Here is a 19,495-nt window from a genome sequence, read left to right as displayed (position 1 = left end):
CAAACGATGTAGGAAAAAAAAAGGATGAGTTCCTAAAAGCAGTAAGTAGGAAGTAAGTTGAAAAGTAGGACCTCAAAGGTAGTGATCTCAGGATTACTACCAGTGCCACGTGCTAGTCAGAGTAGAAATAGCAGGATATATCGGATGAATACGTGGCTGAAGAGATGGTGTGAGGGGGAGAGTTTTAGATTCCTGGGACATTGGGACCAGTTCTGGGGGAGGTGGGACCAGTACAAATTGGATGGGTTACACCTAGGCAGGACCAGGACTGATGTCCTAGGGGGAGTATTTGCGAGAGTGGTTGGGGAGGGTTTAAAATAAAATGTCAGGGTGATGGGAACCTTTGCAAGGAGACAGAGGAGGGGGGATCAAAGACAAGAACAAAAGTCAGTGAGGGGAATAAGAAAAGTGATAGGCAGAGAAATCAAGGGCAAGAACCAAACAGGGCCACAGTGAAAAATAGTGGGAAGGGGAAAAGTAATGTTAAAAACACAAGCCTTAAGGCTTTGTGCCTTAACCTGCGAAGCAGTCGCAATAAAGTGGATGAATTAATCGCGCAAATATATGTAAATGGGTATGACATAGTCAGGATTACGGAGACATGGCTGCAGGGTGACCAGGGATGGGAAATAAACATCCAGGGGTATTCAGTATTTAGGAAGGACAGACAAAAGGCAAAAGGCGGTGGAGTTGCATTGCTGTATAAAGAGGAAATTAACGCAATAGTGAGGAAGGATATTAGCTCTGACGATGTGGAATCTGTATGTGTAGAGCTGAGAAACACTAAGGGGCAAAAAACGTTAGTGGTGGTTATATATAGACCCCCAAACTGTAGTGGTGATGTTGGGAATGGCATTAAAAAAGAAATTAGAAACGCATGCAATAAAGGAACATCTGTAATTATGGGTGACCTTAATCTGCATATAGATTGGGAAAATCGAATTAGTCACAATACCATAGATAAGGAATTCATGGAGTGTATACGGGATGGTTTTCTGGACCAATACGTTGAGGAACAAACTAGAGAATAGGCCATCCTAGACTGGGTATTGTGTAATGAGAGAGGAATAATTGACAATCTAGTTGTGCGAGGCGTCTATGGGATGAGTGACCATAATATGATAGAATTCTTCATCAAGATGGAGAGTGACGTAGTTGATTCTGAGACTAGGGTCCTGAATCTTAATAAAGGAAACTACGAAGGTATGAGGCACGAGTTGGCTATGATGGATTGGGAAACGTTACTTAAAGGGACGACGGTGGATAGGCAATGGCAAACATTCAAAGAGCGCATGGATGAACTGCAACAATTGTTTATTCTTGTTTAGCGCAAAAGAAAAACGGGAAAGGTAGCTGAACCATGGCTTACAAGGGAAATTAGAGATAGCAGTAAATCCAAGGAAGAGGCATACAAATTCACCAGAAAAAACAACAAACCTGAGGATTGGGAGCAGTTTAGAATTCAGAAAAGGAGGACCAAGGGATTGATTAAAAAGGAGAAAATAGAGTATGAGAGTAAGCTTGCGGGGAACATAGAAATTGACTGTAAAAGCTTCTATAGGTATGTGAAGAGAAAAAGATTGGTGAAGACAAAGGTCCCTTACAGTCAGAAACAGAGGAACTTATTATGGGGAACAAAGAAACGGCTGACCAACTAAATGCATACTTTGGTTCTGTCTTCACAAAGGAGGATACAAATGTCATACCAGAAATGTTGGGGAACACAGGGTTTAGTGAGAGGGAGGAACTGAAGGAAATCAGCATTAGTAGAGAAATGGTGTTGGGGAAATTGATGGGATCGAAGGCCGATAAATCCCCAGGGCGTGATAATCTACATTCCAGAGTACTTAAGGAAGTGGCCCTAGAAATAGTGGATGCATTGGTGGTCATCTTCCAAGATTCTAGAGACTCCGGAACAGTTCCTACAGATTGGAGGGTAGCTAATGTAACCTCACTATTTAAAAAGGGAGGTAGAGAGAAAACAGGGAATTATAGACCAGTAAGCCGGACGTCGGTAGTGGGGAAAATTCTGGAGTCCATTATAAAAGATTTTATAACAGAGCACTTAGAGAACAGTAGTAGAATTGGACATAGTCAGCATGGATTTACGAAAGGGAAATCATGCTTGACAAATCTACTAGAATTCTTCGAGGATGTAACTAGTAGAGTTGATGAGGGGGAGCCAGTGGATGTGGTTTATTTGGATTTTCAGAAAGCTTTTGACAAAGTCCCACATAAGAGATTAGTGTGTAAAATTAAAGCGCATGGCATTGGGAGTAGTGTATTGCGATGGATAGAAAATTGGTTGGCAGACAGGAAACAAAAAGTAGGAATAAACGGTTCTTTCTCCGAATGGCGGGCAGTGACTAGTGGGGTACCGCAGGGATTGGTGCTAGGACCCCAGCTGTTCACAATATATATTAATGATTTAGATGAGGGAACTAAATGTAATATGTACACATTTGCAGATGAGACAAAACTGGGTGGGAGGGTGAGTTGTGAGGAGGATGCAGAGAGGCTTCAGGGTGATTTGTCCAAGTTAAGTGAGTGGGCAAATGCATGGCAGATGCAGTATAATGTGGATAAATGTGAGGTTATCCACTTTGGTAGCAAAAACAGGAAGGCAGATTATTATCTGAGCGGCTATAAACTGAGAGAGGGGAATATGCAACAAGACCTGGGTGTTCTCGTACAGCAGTTGCTGAAGGTAAGCATGCAGGTGCAACAGGCGGTAAAAAAAGGCAAATGGTATGTTGGCCTTCATAGCGAGAGAAATCAAGTACAGGAGCAGGGATGTCTTGCTGCAATTATACAGGGCCTTGGTGAGGCTACACCTGGAATATTGTGTGCAGTTTTGGTCTCCTTATCTGAGGAAGGATGTTCTTGCTATAGAGGGAGTGCAGCGAAAGTTTATCAGACTGATTCCTGGGATGGCGGGACTGACGTATGAGGAGAAATGGAGTCGGTTAGGATTATATTTGCTGGAGTTCAAAAGAGTGAGGGGGGATCTCATAGAAACCTATAAAATTCTAACAGGACTTGACAGGGTAGATGCAGGAAGGATGCTCCCGATGGTGGGGGAGTCCAGAACCAAGGGTCATAGTCTAAGGATACAGGGTAAACCTTTCAGGACTGAGATGAGGAGAAATTACTTCACCCAGAGAGTGTTGAGCCTGTGGAATTCGCTACCACAGAAAGCAGTTGAGGCCAAAACATTGTATGTTTTCAAGAAGGAGTTAGATATAGCTCTTGGGGCAAAAGGGATCAAAGGATATGGGAAGAAAGTGGGAACAGGTTACTGAGTTGGATGATCAGCCACGATCATAATGAATGGCGGAACAGGCTCGTAGGGCCGAATGGCCTACTCCTGCTCCTATTTTCTATGTTTCTATGTATTTAGAAATCTGTCAATCTCTGTTTTAAACATACTCAATGACTGAGCTTCCACAGCTCTCTGGGGTAGAGAATTCCAAAGATTCACAACCCTCTGAGTAAAGAAATTTCTCCTCATCTCTGTCCTAAGTGACTTCCCCCTTATTTTGAAATCATGTCCCCCCTGGTTCTAGACTCCCCAACCAGGGGAAACATCTTAACTGCATCTACCCTGTCTAGGCCTCTAAGTATTTTGTCAGTTTCAATGAGATCACCTCTCATTCTTCGAAACTCTAGAGCATACAGGCTTAGTGTCCCCAATATCTTTTCATAGGACAGTTCCGCCATCCTGGGAACTAGTCTCGTGAACCTTCGTTGCACTCACTATATGGTGATAATATCCTTCCTAAGGTAAGGGAACCAAAACTGCACACAGTACTCCAGGTGCGGTCTAACCAAGGTTCTGTATAATTGAAACAAGAATTCACTACTCCTGTACTCAAATCCTCTTGCGATAAAGGCTAACATACCATTAGCCTTCTTAATTGCTTGCTGCGCCTGCATGTTAGCATTCAGTGACTTATTGACAAGGATACCCAGGTCCCTTTGTACATCTACACTTTCTAATCTCTTACCATTTATGAAATACTCTGCACATCTATTCCTCCTACCAAAGTGGATAACCTCACATTTTTCCACGTTAAACACAAGGATGAAACACTGCTATAGCAGGATCATGAATCTCATTGAACAGATTCAAACATGGAGTTTTTCCATGACAGCATTCAGGTGGTAGACTTCTTTGCAGTAACCCCAAGACCTTGTAGTATATTTACTTTGGATACAAGAGCTCCATGCAAAAATGATCCTGGATGAGTAGTTACAATACTAGGCCTCCAAACAGCTAAAGTTGCTGTTCTGTGCCAACAGCATTGGCCTTCCTCATCCAAGCTCTGCTTGGCACTCTATTTACTTCTTCTACCTCACAGCTATGATTCATTGGCATGTGAACCTCTGAGCTGGTGTCTGCTTCAAATTGTAGTGATGCAGCATGCTGTCCGCTGGAAGTTAGTTGGGAGGGTTCAGGCTTAGGCTCTGACTCATTCTGCACTTCTGTGAAAACAGTGGTTGTCAGTTCACAGCAAAATTACTTGGCACAAGTTTGGAGTTTCACTCAAACAGCCCATTACATTTGTTACTCGTTATGTGACAGAACATATGATTTTTAAGACCAAAGCATAAGCCTGTTAAACACTTTCATGGTTATGTGCTGCTTCTATTTATAGATGATCAAATATTTGGATAATGTGTAACTTCCTTGCAAAACAGTCCCTCCCTCCTCTAAATAAGTATTTTCTTATATAATATATAACTTTCAACATTTCCACTATAGAGATTCCAAATTTGAAGTCTCACTCAGAGTCCATTTGTACTGGGATTTTTTTTTTAAATATCAATCACACTAATACACATTAAGGTTAAGACATAATGTTGGAGCAGACACTCCCACTTTCTTAAGCACAAAAAGACAACTGATTTTATAAAAATAAAAACAAAGACGTGCATTTATATAGCACTTTTCACAGCCACAAGATATCCCAAAGCACTTTACAGCCAATGAAGTACTTTTGAAGTGTAGTCACTGTTGTAATGTAGGAAATGCAGCAGTCAAATTGCACACAGCAAGCTCCCACAAACAGCAATGTGATAATGACCAGATAATTTGTTTTTCTAATGTTGATTGAGGGATAAATTATTGGCCAGGACAATGGGGATATACCTCCCTGCTCTTGTTCGAAATAGTGCCATGGGATCTTTTATGTCTACATCTCATCCAAAAGACGGCACCTTTCACAGTGCAGCACTCTCTCAGTACTGCATTGGAGTGTCAGCCTTGATTTTTGTGCTCAAATCTCTGGAGTTGGACTTGAAACCACAACTTCTGACTCGTATCAAAAGTGCTACGAACTGAGATGCGGCCGAGATATGAAGAACACTGATGTTAGTTTAGTTTTTAGTTTAGAGATACAGCACTGAAACAGGCCCTTTGGCCCACTGAGTCTGTGCCGACCATCAACCACCCATTTGTACTAATCCTACACTAATCCCATATTCCTACCACATCCCCACCTGTCCCTATATATTTCTCTACCACCTACCTATACTAGGGGCAATTTATAATGGCCAACTAACCTATCAACCTGCAAGTCTTTGGCATGTTGGAGGAAACCGGAGCACCCGGAGGAAACCCACGCAGACACAGGGAGAACTTGCAAACTCCACACAGGCAGTACCAAGAATCGAACCCGGGTCCCTGGAGCTGTGAGGCTGCGGTGCTAACCACTGCACCACTGTGCCGCTGTGCCATTAGATTATCACATTGGAGCAGTACAGAGAAGGTTTACTAGACTAATACCTGGAATGGGCAAGCTGTCTTACAAGGAAAGATTGGACAGGCTAGGCTTGTATCTGCTGGAGTTTAGAAGAGGAAGAGGCGACTTGATTGAACGATATAAGATCCTGAGGGGTCTTGACAGGGTGGATGTGGAAAGGACGTGGAAAGGGAGAATCTAGAACTAGGGGGTCTCTGTTTAAAAGTAATGGGTCGCCCATTTAAGACAGAGATAAGGAGAAATTTTTTCTCTCAGAGGGTCATGAGTCTTTGGAATTCTCTTCCTCAAAAGGTGGTGGAAGCAGAGTTTTTGAATATTTTTAAGGCAGAGGTAGATAGATTCTTGATAAGCAAAGGGATGGAAGGTTATCAGGGGTAGGTGGAAATGTGGAGTAATCAGTTCAGCCATGAATTTATTGAATGGCGGAGCAGGCTCGAGGGGTCGAGTGGCCTACTCCTGCTCCTAATTCATATGTTCGCATGTTAAGGCCCACACATATTACTTGTGGAGAAAAAAGTAGAAAGTTTGACAGAAATAACAGTTAGAATTAACTTACAGTCTTCCACACTGCTTCCTCGGGAGTATCTTTGTTGACTGTTGTAGTTCCATTCAAACAATTTTGACTCTTCTAGTCAGGAAAACAGAAAATAAAGTAGCATATCAAACTGCATACTATAGATTTTATGGAATATTTACAGAAGTATCAGCATTTTAAGGCACATTTGGATGATGGTATGGAAGGAGGGAAGAGGGAAGGAAAGAAAGTGGTGGTTAGTGGTATATACTCAGATTAGCAAATGTTATTCCCCGGGGATCAGTTTTGGGGACTCAACATTTTACTGTATTTATTATTGAGTTGGTTAAAGGAATACAGAGCTAAACATCCAAGTTTGCAGATGACACTAAATTAGGTGGTACAGTAATTACTGCAGATGGAATTAGGAAGTTGCAAAAAGACATACACAGATGAAGGAATTGGCAAAACTATGGCTGACGGAGTTTAATGTGGGCAAGTGTGAGGTCATTCACTTTGGATCTAAGAAAGATAAAGTACAGTATTTTCTAATAGTGAGAAACTAGGGACTGTAGAGCAGCAAAGAGATTTGGGAGTCCATGTACACAAATTATTAAAAGTTAGTAGATAGGTACAAAAATGGCTAATGGAATGTTGACCTTTGTCTCAAGGTGGCTGGATTACAAAGTGGATGAAGTTATGCTTTAGTTGTACAGAGCCTCAGTCGGAACTCATTTGTTTATTTTTGGGTATCACACCTCAGGAAGGCTAGATCGACCTTGCAGGGGTGCAGTGCAGGTTCACCAAGAATGATACTGGGGCTTAAGAGGACTAGTTGCATAAACCTGGCATGTATGTCCTTGAGTATAGAAGATTGAGGGGTAATTAGTAATATTTTCAGAAGTACAAGCATTTTGAGGCACATTATAAATGATCCCAAGGAAGGAAAGAAGCCAATGAAGCACACGTAATGACTCATACTGTGCTGAATTAGATGGTGTAATAGAAAGGTTCTACAGGGATCTGAAAGACAAGTCAGCATTGGATATTTTACAACACAATTGAGCTGAAAAGCATGCCTTTTCTGAGTGGAATTAACAGGATTTTACATTTAATGTGAAAGAAAAGTATTCTTCTGCAGCATTTTGTAATTACACTAAACAGGTAAAGTGACCATAACTGCCCTGATGTGCGCTAATATTCTGCACCATCTGTCTTTCTCTTGTTTATTATATAAATGTATGAAGTATTGTTAAGTTTTTTCAGAGATTAATAAGTATTAGAATTGACACCTAACAACAGGAGCTAGAAACAGGGCACAAGTTCTTGAGAAATCTGAGGTTTTGTTTCATTTCCTGTTTGAGAGATCTGATATGCTGGTACAATTTTAAGAAAAGACAATACTGACAGAGTTTACCATTCCAGAAAACAGATCTTCCATTACCTAATCTACAGAAACTCTAATATTCCATTCAAAACGTTCTTGTGAAGGTTATTGACCTATTACAGACTTCTTCACCATTGGTTTGCATATTAAACTTGTACTATTTGCCAATTTTTGCACTTCATATTTGTCTTTAATTTTAAATAAAGATGACCTTAAACTAGAAACCTTGGTGGCTGTACGATAATATCTGCCATTTCAAGATTGGTTCAACAGTGCAAGATTGTTAACTTCTAGAGGAGATTACTACAAGTGGGCTAATTCTAAATCCATTGAGTAAACAACTTTGGAAAGACAGAATATATAAATTCTACCATTTCTGAATGATAGGGAGAAAATCATTGAAAGGAATGGCCAAAGTTGTAATGCCAGCTTGCCCCATACTGCTTGGCCATGATATGGGACAATGCACTTTTTCAGCTTTTAAATGAAGACACCTATGTAAAGGATCAAAGTCCACAGTGCAGGATGTCATCAAGATTGAAAAGATGAGACACAGAGTTTAGTCACATGACTGGCTGGTTGTAGGTTTTTAAAATTTGAACTGGCCACAGAATTCTGAACTCAGAAAAGCTGTTCGCTCCTGGACTGGAAAAGACCTCTCTCCTGTCTGCTCCCATCTCTTTCTCATGGAACTGAGACCCATTGAAGAGATGTGAGCTCAAAGAGAGAAAAGTCTCCTATGTGAACAAGGTTTAAGAAAAATACTGGGCCCTAACAAAAAGTAAGAGCTGTCTACAATCAAAGACTCTACGGTGAGCTGGAAACACAGAAACAGCAACAAGAAACCCCCTTTAGAGACTGCCTCAAAACTCACTATTTTTCTTCTGCTCTTCTCTGTTCCTATTTGCATGTGTATATCGTGTGTGTATGCTAGCGTGGGCGCGTCATATATCCGTCAGCGTTAACCGAATTAGAGTTGAAGTAAGTTTAATTAATTTCACTTTTCTTCTTTAAACCTAAGAAAATCTGGTGTGCTCATTTCTTTGCCTTATAATTGGAAAGTGGTGAACAAGGATTCACTAAGGGGGGAGCTCAAAACACAGTGTGTTTAAAAATTAAACCCTGTTACAATAATACCAGGTAAAGACAGTAAAAGACCCCTAGACATCTTTCTCACCTGGTCATTACAGACAAATGAGAGAAATTGGAAGTGGGAAGCCAAATTGTTCCCAATCAAAAGAGCAAAATTAATGCAGGTTTTCTTGTGGTTATGTGTCATTGAATACTAATATGTCTGCAACTGAAGCGAGTAGCTCTCCAAGTCAGGGTGGAGTAACTTGGGATAAGTTAAAAGCACTGTCTATGGAGGAGCTGATAAAAATGGCTGAGCAGTGTGGGATCACTGTACATGGCAAGGATAGGAAGTCTGAACTCCTAAGGCTAGTGGTCAACCATTTTTCCATTGAATCTGAAGAATCAGAAGCAGGGTTAGAAGCAGACCCAGAGAGGCTACTGCTAGCAAAGATACAATTGGAACAAAGGAAACTTGAATTAGAAGGCAGGGAAAGAGCGAGAGAGAGAGAGAGAGACAGGAGAGGGAGAAAGAGAGAGCTTTCCAGAAGGAATGTGAAGAAAATGAAAGGCAAGAGAGACAGAGAAAAACAGAAGAAGGAACAAGAGAGGAGAGAGAGAGAGAAAGAATATTCCAGAAAGAATCCAAAGAGAGACAGCTGAAGCGGCTTGAGTTAACTAGGGGGCAACAGAGTAACCCCAGTGAAAGTATGGCCAATATGGAGGAGCAGAATTCAGGGCTGGGTACAAAATTGCTAAAATTGGCTCAATTAATTCCAAAATTCAATGAGAAAGATGTGGAAAAACTTTTTGTATCTTTTGAGAAACTGGCAAGGCAGCTAAAATGGCCAGCTGAGACCTGGTCTCCCTTATTGCAAAGCAAACCAACTGGAAAAGCCCATGAGGTTTATTCCTTGTTGCCCAATGAGAGGTCATCAAATTATGAACTGACCAAAAATGCTACCCTCGGGGTATATGAAGGCTATCACCAAAAGTTTAGAACCCTCAAAAAACAAGCTAATCAAACATCTGGAGTTTGAAAGAAATAAGCAGCTGGCTTGTGACCAGTGGCTGAGGGCTCATAGCTGAGCGGTATTTAAGAGACTCTCAGAGAAGTAATTCTGTTAGAGGAATTTAAAAACTTTCTCCCACTCTCAATAAAGACCCATGTAGAGGAACAGCGGGTTCAGGGAGCCCGGCAAGCAGCCGTTCTGGCCAATGAGTTTGCTTTAATTTATAAGTTGGTTTCCCAGGGGAGAACGTTTCCTAATCACCCCCACAAATCCGAAAAGCACAAAGGGTGGGAAGGTGATATCTGCCCAGGCAGTCCTGGAAGAGAAAGGAAAGCAGGAGACATAGGGGACCCTCCTCCAACCTAAAAGGAAGGTGCTGTGAGCAAGAGTGAGACCCTGAGACCTGTGTGCTTCCATTGTAATAAAGCAGGGCATTTAAAATCTGACTGCTGGAAACTAAAGGGGAAACCGGTAGGGTTAATCAGGGCACACCTGCTCAGTGAGGACGGGTACCTGATGCAAAGCACAGCAGAACAAGCTGTGACGTTAACTGCAGTAAGAGTGCAACCCAGGAAGCTTACTACGGCCAGTGCAGGAAAAGTTAATAGGATTCCTGAAGGTTATCAGGGTTTTGTGTCTGAAGGGAAAGTAACCTCATACCCCTCGAGTGGGCTAAGCAAGTCCATAGTGATTCTCAGGGACAAGGGGGCAACTAGATCCTTTTTACTCTGAAAAGGCCTGACTTTTCCCCCAGAGAGTGCAGTGAATGCCAAAATGGTGGTGAATGGTTTTGGAGGGCAGTGTATGCCTGTACCTATACACTGGGTGCACCTGGAGTGCGGCCGAGTTTCAGGACCAGTGACCGTTGGGATTGTCCCTAGTTTGCCTGTGGACAAGGTTGACCTGCTCTTAGGTAATCATCTGGCAGGGGTGAAGGTGGTAGCCCCCCCAGTAGTGAAAGAAAAAGGAGGTCAGAGAGACAGGGCAGTGGTAGGAGATGGTCCCCTGCAGAGTCCCTGAATGTGTAGTGATCATGCCATGATCAAACCAACTCCCCCAGAGGAGACTGCATTGGCACTGCAGGCAGATGACCATGAGGTCTGCCTGGCCTAGACATTCTTTGGAAATTAGGAGACCCAGTGAATGAATTAAATGGATTTTTCCTAGCTGAGGTTCAGTGAGCCGACCCAGTATATTAGCACAGGCTACCCAATCTGAAAGTGAAGCAGAGGGAGTCCCTGACTGCTACAATTTAAAGAATGAGGTACTGATAAGGAAATGGAGTTTTCCTCACAGACTTGAGGGCAAGGAGTGTACACTAGTTCACCGGTTAGTGATGCCACAGAGGTACGGGGGAGAAATATTAAGAAGGGCCCATGAGACTACAGTGGCTGTACATGCCGGTATACGAAAGACCAAAGTCTGCATAAGACAGCATTTTGACTGGCCAAAACTCCAAAAAGATGTGTTGGAGTACTGCAGGAGTTGCCACATGTGCCAGGTTGAGGGGAAACCTCAACCTACAGTGAAACCTGCACCCCTAAATCCTGTACCAGTGTTAGGAGGACCCTCCAGTAGAGGGCTGGTGAACTGTAAGGGACCCCTGCCAAGAACAAAAGGGGACAGGCAGGCACATGGCTGGCAAAAGTTTAGAAAGAGAAGGGGAAAAAGTGACCAAGAGGGCAGGTTAAAGGAAGTCCGGGAGGAATCGCGGATGAAAACCCCTACTGTCCGGTCAGCCAACCCCGAAAAATGTGAAAGGTTAGACCCCGCATCCTCCTACGTAAATGCAGACTCTAGAAGCACCCCACTAGAGTTGCTAACAGCATTTACAGGAACCTGCAGAGACAAAGAAAGACCTCTAGGGGGCAGAGAAACCATGAGGGCGATGCCCCACATAGTCAAAGTGCCACTGGAGAGTGCAGCCAAGTCTGCACAAATACCTACAAAGAATCCTCCCCCACAGTCAGAGGAAAAGGTCAAAGAGTCAAAAGTCTTTGCATGACTTGGAGAGTTCAGAATCGACCCACCCACTATTAACTCTCCTGAGGGAAAAAAAGGGGAAATTAAAGCTGTCCTGGCACCCAGAAAAGACCATTTTTAATAAGTTTTGAGATGGGTAAATGAATGGAAATGAATGAGAGAAATGCATGGTTTTTCTTTCTGTATCTTATATTTCTCTCAAACCCTGTAATGAAATGCGCTGCTACTTTTTTCAAATCGCATTTCATTGCCCTGGGTGTGGAGGTGTCAGGCATGCCCCCCACCTGCCAAGACTGAGACACACATTATTTTGCCACATGAACACTAGAACTTAAAATTGTGGTTGGGAAAAAAGAGGGCCTAGCACAAACAATTGCCAGACCCATGACTGTAAAGACATTTGCATGCTAGCAGACAGTGTTGGAACAAGGGACCCAGTCCTTGCTTCCCCAATACACACAAGGCGTGGTCAGACCAGTTTAGTCACATGACTGGCTGGTTGTTGGTTTTTAAAATTTGAACTGGCCACAGAATTTTGAACTCAGAAAAGCTGTTCACTCCTGGACTGGAAAAGACCTCTCTCCTGTCTGCACCCATCTCTTTCTCATGGAACTGAAGACGCATTGAAGAGATTTGAACTCAAAGAGAGAAAAGTCTCCTACGTGAACAAGGTTTCAGAAGAATACTGGGCCCCAACAAAAAGTAAAAACTGTCTACAATCAAAGACTCCACGGCGAGCTGGAAACAGTAACAAGAAACCCCCTTGAGAGACTGCCTCAAACCTCTCTACTTTATTTTTCTTCTGCTCTTCCCTGTCCCTATTTGCATGTGTGCATAGCATGTGCATGATAGTGTGGGCGCGTCATATATCCGTAGGCATTAACCAAATTAGAGTTTAAACAAGTTTAATTAATTTCACTTTTCTTCTTTAAACCTAAGAAAACCTGGTGTTCTCATTTCTTTGCCTTATAATTGGAAAGTGGTGAACAAGGATTCACCAAGGGGGGAGCTCAAAACAGTGTGTTTAAAAATCAAACCCTGTTACAATAAGATCAGGTGAAGACAGTAAAAGACCCCTAGACACCTTTCTCACCTGGTCGTAATAGCAACAAGAAATTTCTAAGAGAAGACTTCCCAACGACTTCTCCCCCCACTCAGCATTTCCAGTCAGTGATCTCCAATTTTGGACTTACTAATAATTTAAAACGGGCTCTAGTTTTAACTGAAATCCATGTTAGCTTGTAGCGAAGATAATTTTCTATTTAGTAAATATCCTCACCTTTTTTATGCCCTTAATATTTCCTTGTATGTTTGTAAGCGTGTGTTGCAAAGTTAAGCCCCTTCCCGAGTTTAAGAGTGTGTGTTAATAAACCCTACTTCTTTGTTTTAACTTTAAAAAACCGTTGCGATCATTTACTAGTCAGGGTTTAAAGGAGGGAAAAATTCAATCACCCATCATGTTTACAGACAGGTGGTTGGAAAAGGAGAAATTGGTTTAAAAAAAAATTAACTACCTGTTCAGAACACTACCCACAAACTCGCCTTGTAAGAGGAGAACTCTTTTAGCCATTTTAGCCTGGTAGCTATTTTCTCAAATGATATAAAATATGACTCAACCTCCTCCTCATTAAATTTTGGCACTAGTCTTGAGTGTCTCAGGACTACTTGCATGCCAACAGCATAAAAAACATGTGACAGGCAGAGCTAAGTGATCTCACAACCAATGGATCAGATCTAAGCTCTGCAGTCCTGCCACATCCAGTCGTGAATGGTGGTGGACATTAAACAACTAACTGGAGGAAGTGGCTCCAAAAATATCCCCATCCTCAATGATGGGGGAGCCCAGCACATCAGTGCAAAAGATAAGGCCGAAGCATTTGCCAGAAGTGCCGAGTGGATGATCCATCTTGGACTCCTCCTGAGGTCCCCAGCATCACAGATGCCCAGTCTTCAGCCAATTCGATTCACTCCACGTGATATCAAGAAAAAACTGAAGGCACTGGATACTGCAAAGGCTTTGGGTACCAGTCAACATTCCAGCAATAGTACTGAAGACCTATGCTTCAGAATTGCCATGCCCCGAGCCAAGCTATTCCAGTACAGCTACAACACTTGCATCTACCCAGCTATGTGGACGTATCCAACCTGGCCAATTACCGCCCCATCAATCTGCTCTCAATCATCAGTAAAGTGATGGAAGGTGTCATCAACAGTGCTATCAAGCCGCACTTGCTTAGCAATAACCTGTTCAGTGATGCTCAGCTCCTGATCTCATTACAACCTTGGTTCAAACTTGGACAAAAGAGCTGAACTCAAGAGGTGAGGTGACAGTGACTGCCCTTGACATCAAGGCAGCATTTGACTGAGTACGGCATCAAGGCGTCCCCTTTTTCCATTCTCATATCGGTGTTAGAAACCCCATAAAAAGTTAAGCCTTGTTCAAGGAGGCGTAACTTGCTTTTAACAGCGATATGAGTGATAAATACTGCTGAACAACTGATTTGGTCCTGAAAAAAATAATTCTACATTTGTGGAATGTTGTTAATTGTTAACATTGTTATGATTAATTACTAGATTTTTTAAAAACTGAATATTTTAAATAATCTTTTTAATGTTTGGTCAGGATGTTTCAGCTTCTACCTTAACCCCCTGTATGTCCCAAGCTTTATATCGCTCTCTGCAAAATTTTTAAAAAGCAATTTGGTTTTAGTTCTTCTCATTTCCTGCTTGGCTGTCTGTAAGAATGTTTTAATGTGATTGGCTGCTTGGATAGCTTGATGACATCACTGTACCTCGATGATGGGAATCCCACTAAACAAGGTTACAATCAATGCATGTGAAGAGAAATAAAATTCTTGCCACACAGAGATTACTAGATCTCCCAGCACAGCTTTCTTTGAGGCCAGTGGCAAGTGTCCTTGCTTCGCAACTGATCGCAAAATTTGGGGCATTATTTCATTGCTTGTTGTATAATATGCCCTGTAGCATGTGTGGCCTAGAGCATGCATGACAAATATTTCTGCAAATTAGAAATGAAACAAGAAATCTTTAAGACTTTTTCAAATTAATTTCTATTGTAATCTTCCACTGACACTACTATATCTATCAATACACTTTATACAGTTTCACAGCCTCTTTCCACAAGTCACAGTGATAACTCTGGGTTTATTTACTAGCAACTGCTGCCCTCTCCCTCTTTCCCACACATACACATTATTCTCCATCTAGTTCAAGATAAAAGAATGATATGTTTAATATACCGTTCCTTCATCAGCTTCAATCAAATCCAAGATCTGATAATAGTGAACAATGCCGGTGTGCTCTGGATCCAGCAACAACATAAGATCCTTAATCTGTTTATCAGTTAGTCGTAAGGGAGCACTCTGTAGAATTCGACGCAATTCTTGTCTAGTGATTATGCCTTTGTGATTCTGAGGAAAAACATAATTTTCCTTACTGTAAATGCATTGAGCATTAAACAATGATTTTAGATAACAATGCCAGTCTCCAAAACCCTTACATATTACACACTAAAGTACACCCCTAAAATAAGTTCAGATTTTCTGTTACAAGGTATGATTTTAATTCTGAAAAAATTGAAATATATTCTAGTTCCAGATAGCAATGGTCATTAAGTGCAAGCAAACAACAGTAACTTACATCACGAAATATTAAGAATACCTCCTTTTGTGCAGGGCATCTCTCCTGGAAATATTTATGCAGCTTCTGGAGAATGTCTCTACTCTCTCTGTTCTCAATTAGCCTTCGAACAGGATCCACGCTGTGACGGGATAAATGCCAGTGTTTGAATAGATATAAATTTATGTTGAAGATTGATGGGGGAGTATTAAAGCCTGGAATTTGTTTGAAGAGTTCAAACAATATTATAAACTGAGAAATCAGCACCAAGGACACAAGAACCAAGGTTAAAATCAAAGCCTGTCAAGCCACTGTGACTTTAATCAACAGAAAATAATATTTTAAGTATATACAAAGTAATAAAACATTTAACTATTTTAACTTCTTAATTTCATGCTGTAGGCTTGACTCAGTTAGTAGCACTCTTGCCTCTGAGTCAGAAGGTTATGGACTCAGGCCCTACTTTAGGACAAGAGGATATAATTCAGATGGATACTCATGCAACATGAAAGAAAGCTGTTATGTTGAATGTGCTGCCTCTCAGATGAGACATTTGACCCATCCCAGTAGTCTGGTGGTTTAGGTGAATATGACTGTTGCAATGGCAGTATTTGAAGAACAGAACTCCCATGGTGACCTAGCCAACATTCTTTCCAAAACCATCAGAAAACACTGGGCAGACTCTTACCAGAGCACACAGTGGGGAGGCCAGTAGAAGGTCGGGACCCCTATGTCTGTCAATGGGCTTTGCAGTGGCTCTTTAACTCAGCCATGACGTTAGCATCCTGCTTCCAGGTTTCCTGACCAGAGAAGGTGGGCGGGATGACGCACTGAATCTGTCAAAGGAAGGATTTCTACTTAAAGTGACCCTGACAGGGATCAGAATGGCTGAACTGCACATTGCTTCCTGACTTCAACAACCACAAGAATGGAAGGAGATCTGGGAAGGTTGCTCCTTGGGTCTTGGTCCTACTGCAGGACTTGAGGGAATGAAGTGAGGTGATGTTTGCCAAGGACGGGAAGACGATGCCAGCCTCTCAAACCAAGCAGGTGTCTAGTCCTTTGGACAGGGAAACAGTGCCACAAGAGATTCAAAATTCTCAGGAGGGCAGGAAACATAAGTGGTATAACACTTCCAGGTGCCAAGCCCCATATTTTAACTTTTCCAACATCCTCCTGCACAACATTTGTCAATCTAACACACTTGCAGCTGCACTCATTGCTCTTTCTCCAGGCACCTCCTCATATCCCCATCTGAACAGCCAACACTCAACACTCACCCTCATCTTTGTGGCATCTCACACCCATGCCTCGCAGTCAACCTGTATAAATGTTGTCTTTTCCACCACTCCACACAATCCATTTCTCACACTCACAACTCTCTGCTTTCTCTCCTTGAAGAGAAGAGAGTGCAGAACTCTAGGGAGAGGCAGAGAACTGGGGGTAGGGGGCCCTCTAGTGATAGTCACCTTGATGAGAATGGCAACGTGTGCCCACCTGGTCCACTAGAAGGAAGTTGTTCCGGGAGGCTGCAGATGTCAGCAAAGACTTGCCATATAAACCTGAGCCTCCTAAGGCACTAGTGCTCACACATGTCGAGAAAGCTGATCCTCTGCCTGTAGACCCTGGATCTCTGTGTCCATCCCCTCTGCCCTGTGGAGCAGTATGTGGCTGAGGAGAAGGCAGCTGGTGGTGCTGCTGCTGATGATATTGCTTCTGCTGCTCCTGGTGTTATTGGTGTTGCTGGTGCTGTTCCTCTTGTTCCTCATCAGAGGTCCAAGGTAGCACTGCGTAAGGTGCTCCCATGCCACAATGAAAGATAACAGCAGGGAAGAGCAGATCAAAATGAGTGAAATCCAAGATGGGTTAAATGACTTCCAAGAGGTTGGAAATCAAGTATCAAGCAGTAAGAACACACTCTCAGAAGAAGTGCTGTAAGCTGCTGCATCTCACCTAGGCATGACTGCAGCTAGTCAGTTTCACTGTTTGAAGGCTTCCCAGCTGGTCAGTTTTACTGAAGAAGCACTCCCCACTGTGTTCCTGCCTCGTTGGCCCTGGCGAGCTCCATAGAGCTCAGGAAACCTGTGAGCTGCCCCTTAAAGCTATAATGTTGCGTTAAATTCAGTTAATTGCCTCTTTGAATATTTTAAATACTTATCCAACAGATAGCCAACTAGGCTTCCCTGCACAATCCACGGGGGAGGCAAGAACATGAGGACTTAATCTAAAAATTACAGCTAGGCCATTTAGGACAGAAATCAGGAAGTGCTTTTGCACACAAAGGGTAGTAGAACTCGCCTTCACTTGGCAATTAAATTTCTACCCACTGAGTCAATCATAGGCACATAGGGAACAGGAGTAGGACATTCAGTCCCTCGAATCTGCTGTGCCATTCAATTAGATCCTGGCTAACTTGTACCTCAACTCCATTTATCTGCCATCCCCAAATTCCTTGATACCTTTATATAAGAAAAATCTATCAATACAGTCTTGAAAGCTCCAATTGTACCAGCATCCAAGGGTTTTTTTTAGGGGGTTTTGATGGGCAGGGCAGGGGAGGGAAGGGAAGAGTTCCAAATTTCTACCAGCCTTTGTGTGCAAAAGCACTTCCTGATTTCTGTCCCAAATGGCCAACTCTACTTTTAAGACTAAGTCCTCATGTTCTTGCCTCCCCCATCAGAGGAAATAGTTTTTCTGCATCTACCCTATTAAATCATTTGTAACATTTTAAACACCACAACCAGATCACCTCTCAACCTTCCATACTCAAGGGAATACAATCCAATGGAACGGGACTTCTTAATTTAGCCCTCTAAGCCCTGGTATCATTCTGGTGAATCTGCACTGCACTCCCTTCAAGGCCAATATATCCTTCCTAAAGTGCAGTACCCAAAACTGAACACTGAATACCAAATGAGGTCTGACCAAGGCTCTAAACAATTAGGAATAACTTCCTTTTTTTTCCCTCCTCGTTGTAATCCAGCCATTTGAGATAAAGCCAACATTAGCCATTTTCATTAGTTTTTGTTCTTGTCTACTAACTTTAAATGTTTGTGTACTTGGACTCCCAAATCTCTCTGCTTCTGTACAGTCCCTCGTTTCTCACCATTAGAAAATACCCTGCTTTATCTTTCGTAGGTCCAAAGTGGATGACCTCATACTTGCCCACATTAAACTCCATCGGCCATAGTTTGGCCCAATTCCTTCTTCTGTCTACGTCCTTTTGCAACTTTCTGATCCCATCTGCACTACTTACTGTCCCTCCTAGTTTAGTGTCATCTGCAAACTTGGATATGTAACTCTCTATTGCTTTACCAAGCCATTAATAAGTTTGGTAAAAAGTTGAGGCCCCAGAACAGATCCCAGGGGAACACTAATTGCCAATCTGAGTACATACTACTCTCTGTCTCCTACTTCCCAACCAATTTCCAACCCAAGTCAAAAGCCGACCTCTAATTGTTTGCACTCCAGTTTTTGTCAATAATCCTTTGCGTGGAACCTTATCGAAAGCTTTCTGGAAGTCTGTATAGATAACATTCATAGACACTCCTTTGTCTTCATTTCATTGCTATTCATAGAACCTGTTAGGCACAAAATGGTTGCCATGATTGTCTACATAAGAGTCTCTGCATTTTTTTTCATTGTGAAGTACTTCAGACCTATTTCAGAGGCTAGTTTTTTTGTAACCTTATGGAGACATCTTCGATTGCATAATTTGTAAAGTTGTTGGCTAACTAGATATCTATAACATTTTTGATAAATGTAAACCAAAGAGGAGGATGAGATGCTGAAATATTGACTTTCAAATACAATCACTATCTAACAAAGCCACTTTCAAAACCTCATTTTGTATTTTAATTAAATCAGTTTGATCATTTTCAGCTCACGTGTCTCACAAACACACTAAGTGGGAAATTTAAAATGAATTGGGAACCAAGTAAGATTGTTGAAGAATTTTTGTTAAGTTGGGAGAATTCGGGTTGGGTGTACTTCGTCGCTGTTTTATTTAAGGGGGCAGAAAAACCTTGAAGACAAAAATGGTTGTAGATTTCATTGGCCTTGGCCAAAGCAAGGCATACAAGGGTAAATGTTGACACCCAGTTTGAGGGAGATGAAGCCTCTA

General features: G+C 42.2%; 1 protein-coding gene across 2 annotated transcripts in view; it reads right to left on the bottom strand.

Annotated features, from left to right (window-relative positions):
• Nucleotides 1-19,495, bottom strand: part of efcab6 (EF-hand calcium binding domain 6) — a 142,005-nt gene that overhangs the window by 75,472 nt on the left and 47,038 nt on the right. Inside the window, exons 12-14 of one of the 2 annotated variants that reach the window (XM_068051273.1) lie at nucleotides 15,394-15,514; nucleotides 14,994-15,164; nucleotides 6,322-6,393 (exon numbers count right to left, since the gene is read on the bottom strand). In XM_068051273.1, the coding sequence (XP_067907374.1) occupies nucleotides 6,322-6,393; nucleotides 14,994-15,164; nucleotides 15,394-15,514 (364 nt within the window). The remainder of the gene's footprint in view (nucleotides 1-6,321; nucleotides 6,394-14,993; nucleotides 15,165-15,393; nucleotides 15,515-19,495) is intronic. The other variant, XM_068051275.1, reaches the window with a different exon arrangement.

This window comes from Heterodontus francisci, chromosome 18, assembly GCF_036365525.1.
Source record: "Heterodontus francisci isolate sHetFra1 chromosome 18, sHetFra1.hap1, whole genome shotgun sequence".
NCBI classification, from domain to species: domain Eukaryota; kingdom Metazoa; phylum Chordata; class Chondrichthyes; order Heterodontiformes; family Heterodontidae; genus Heterodontus; species Heterodontus francisci.
The sequence above is the reverse complement of the archived record's forward strand: the minus strand, read 5'-3'. Positions and strand labels throughout refer to the sequence as shown.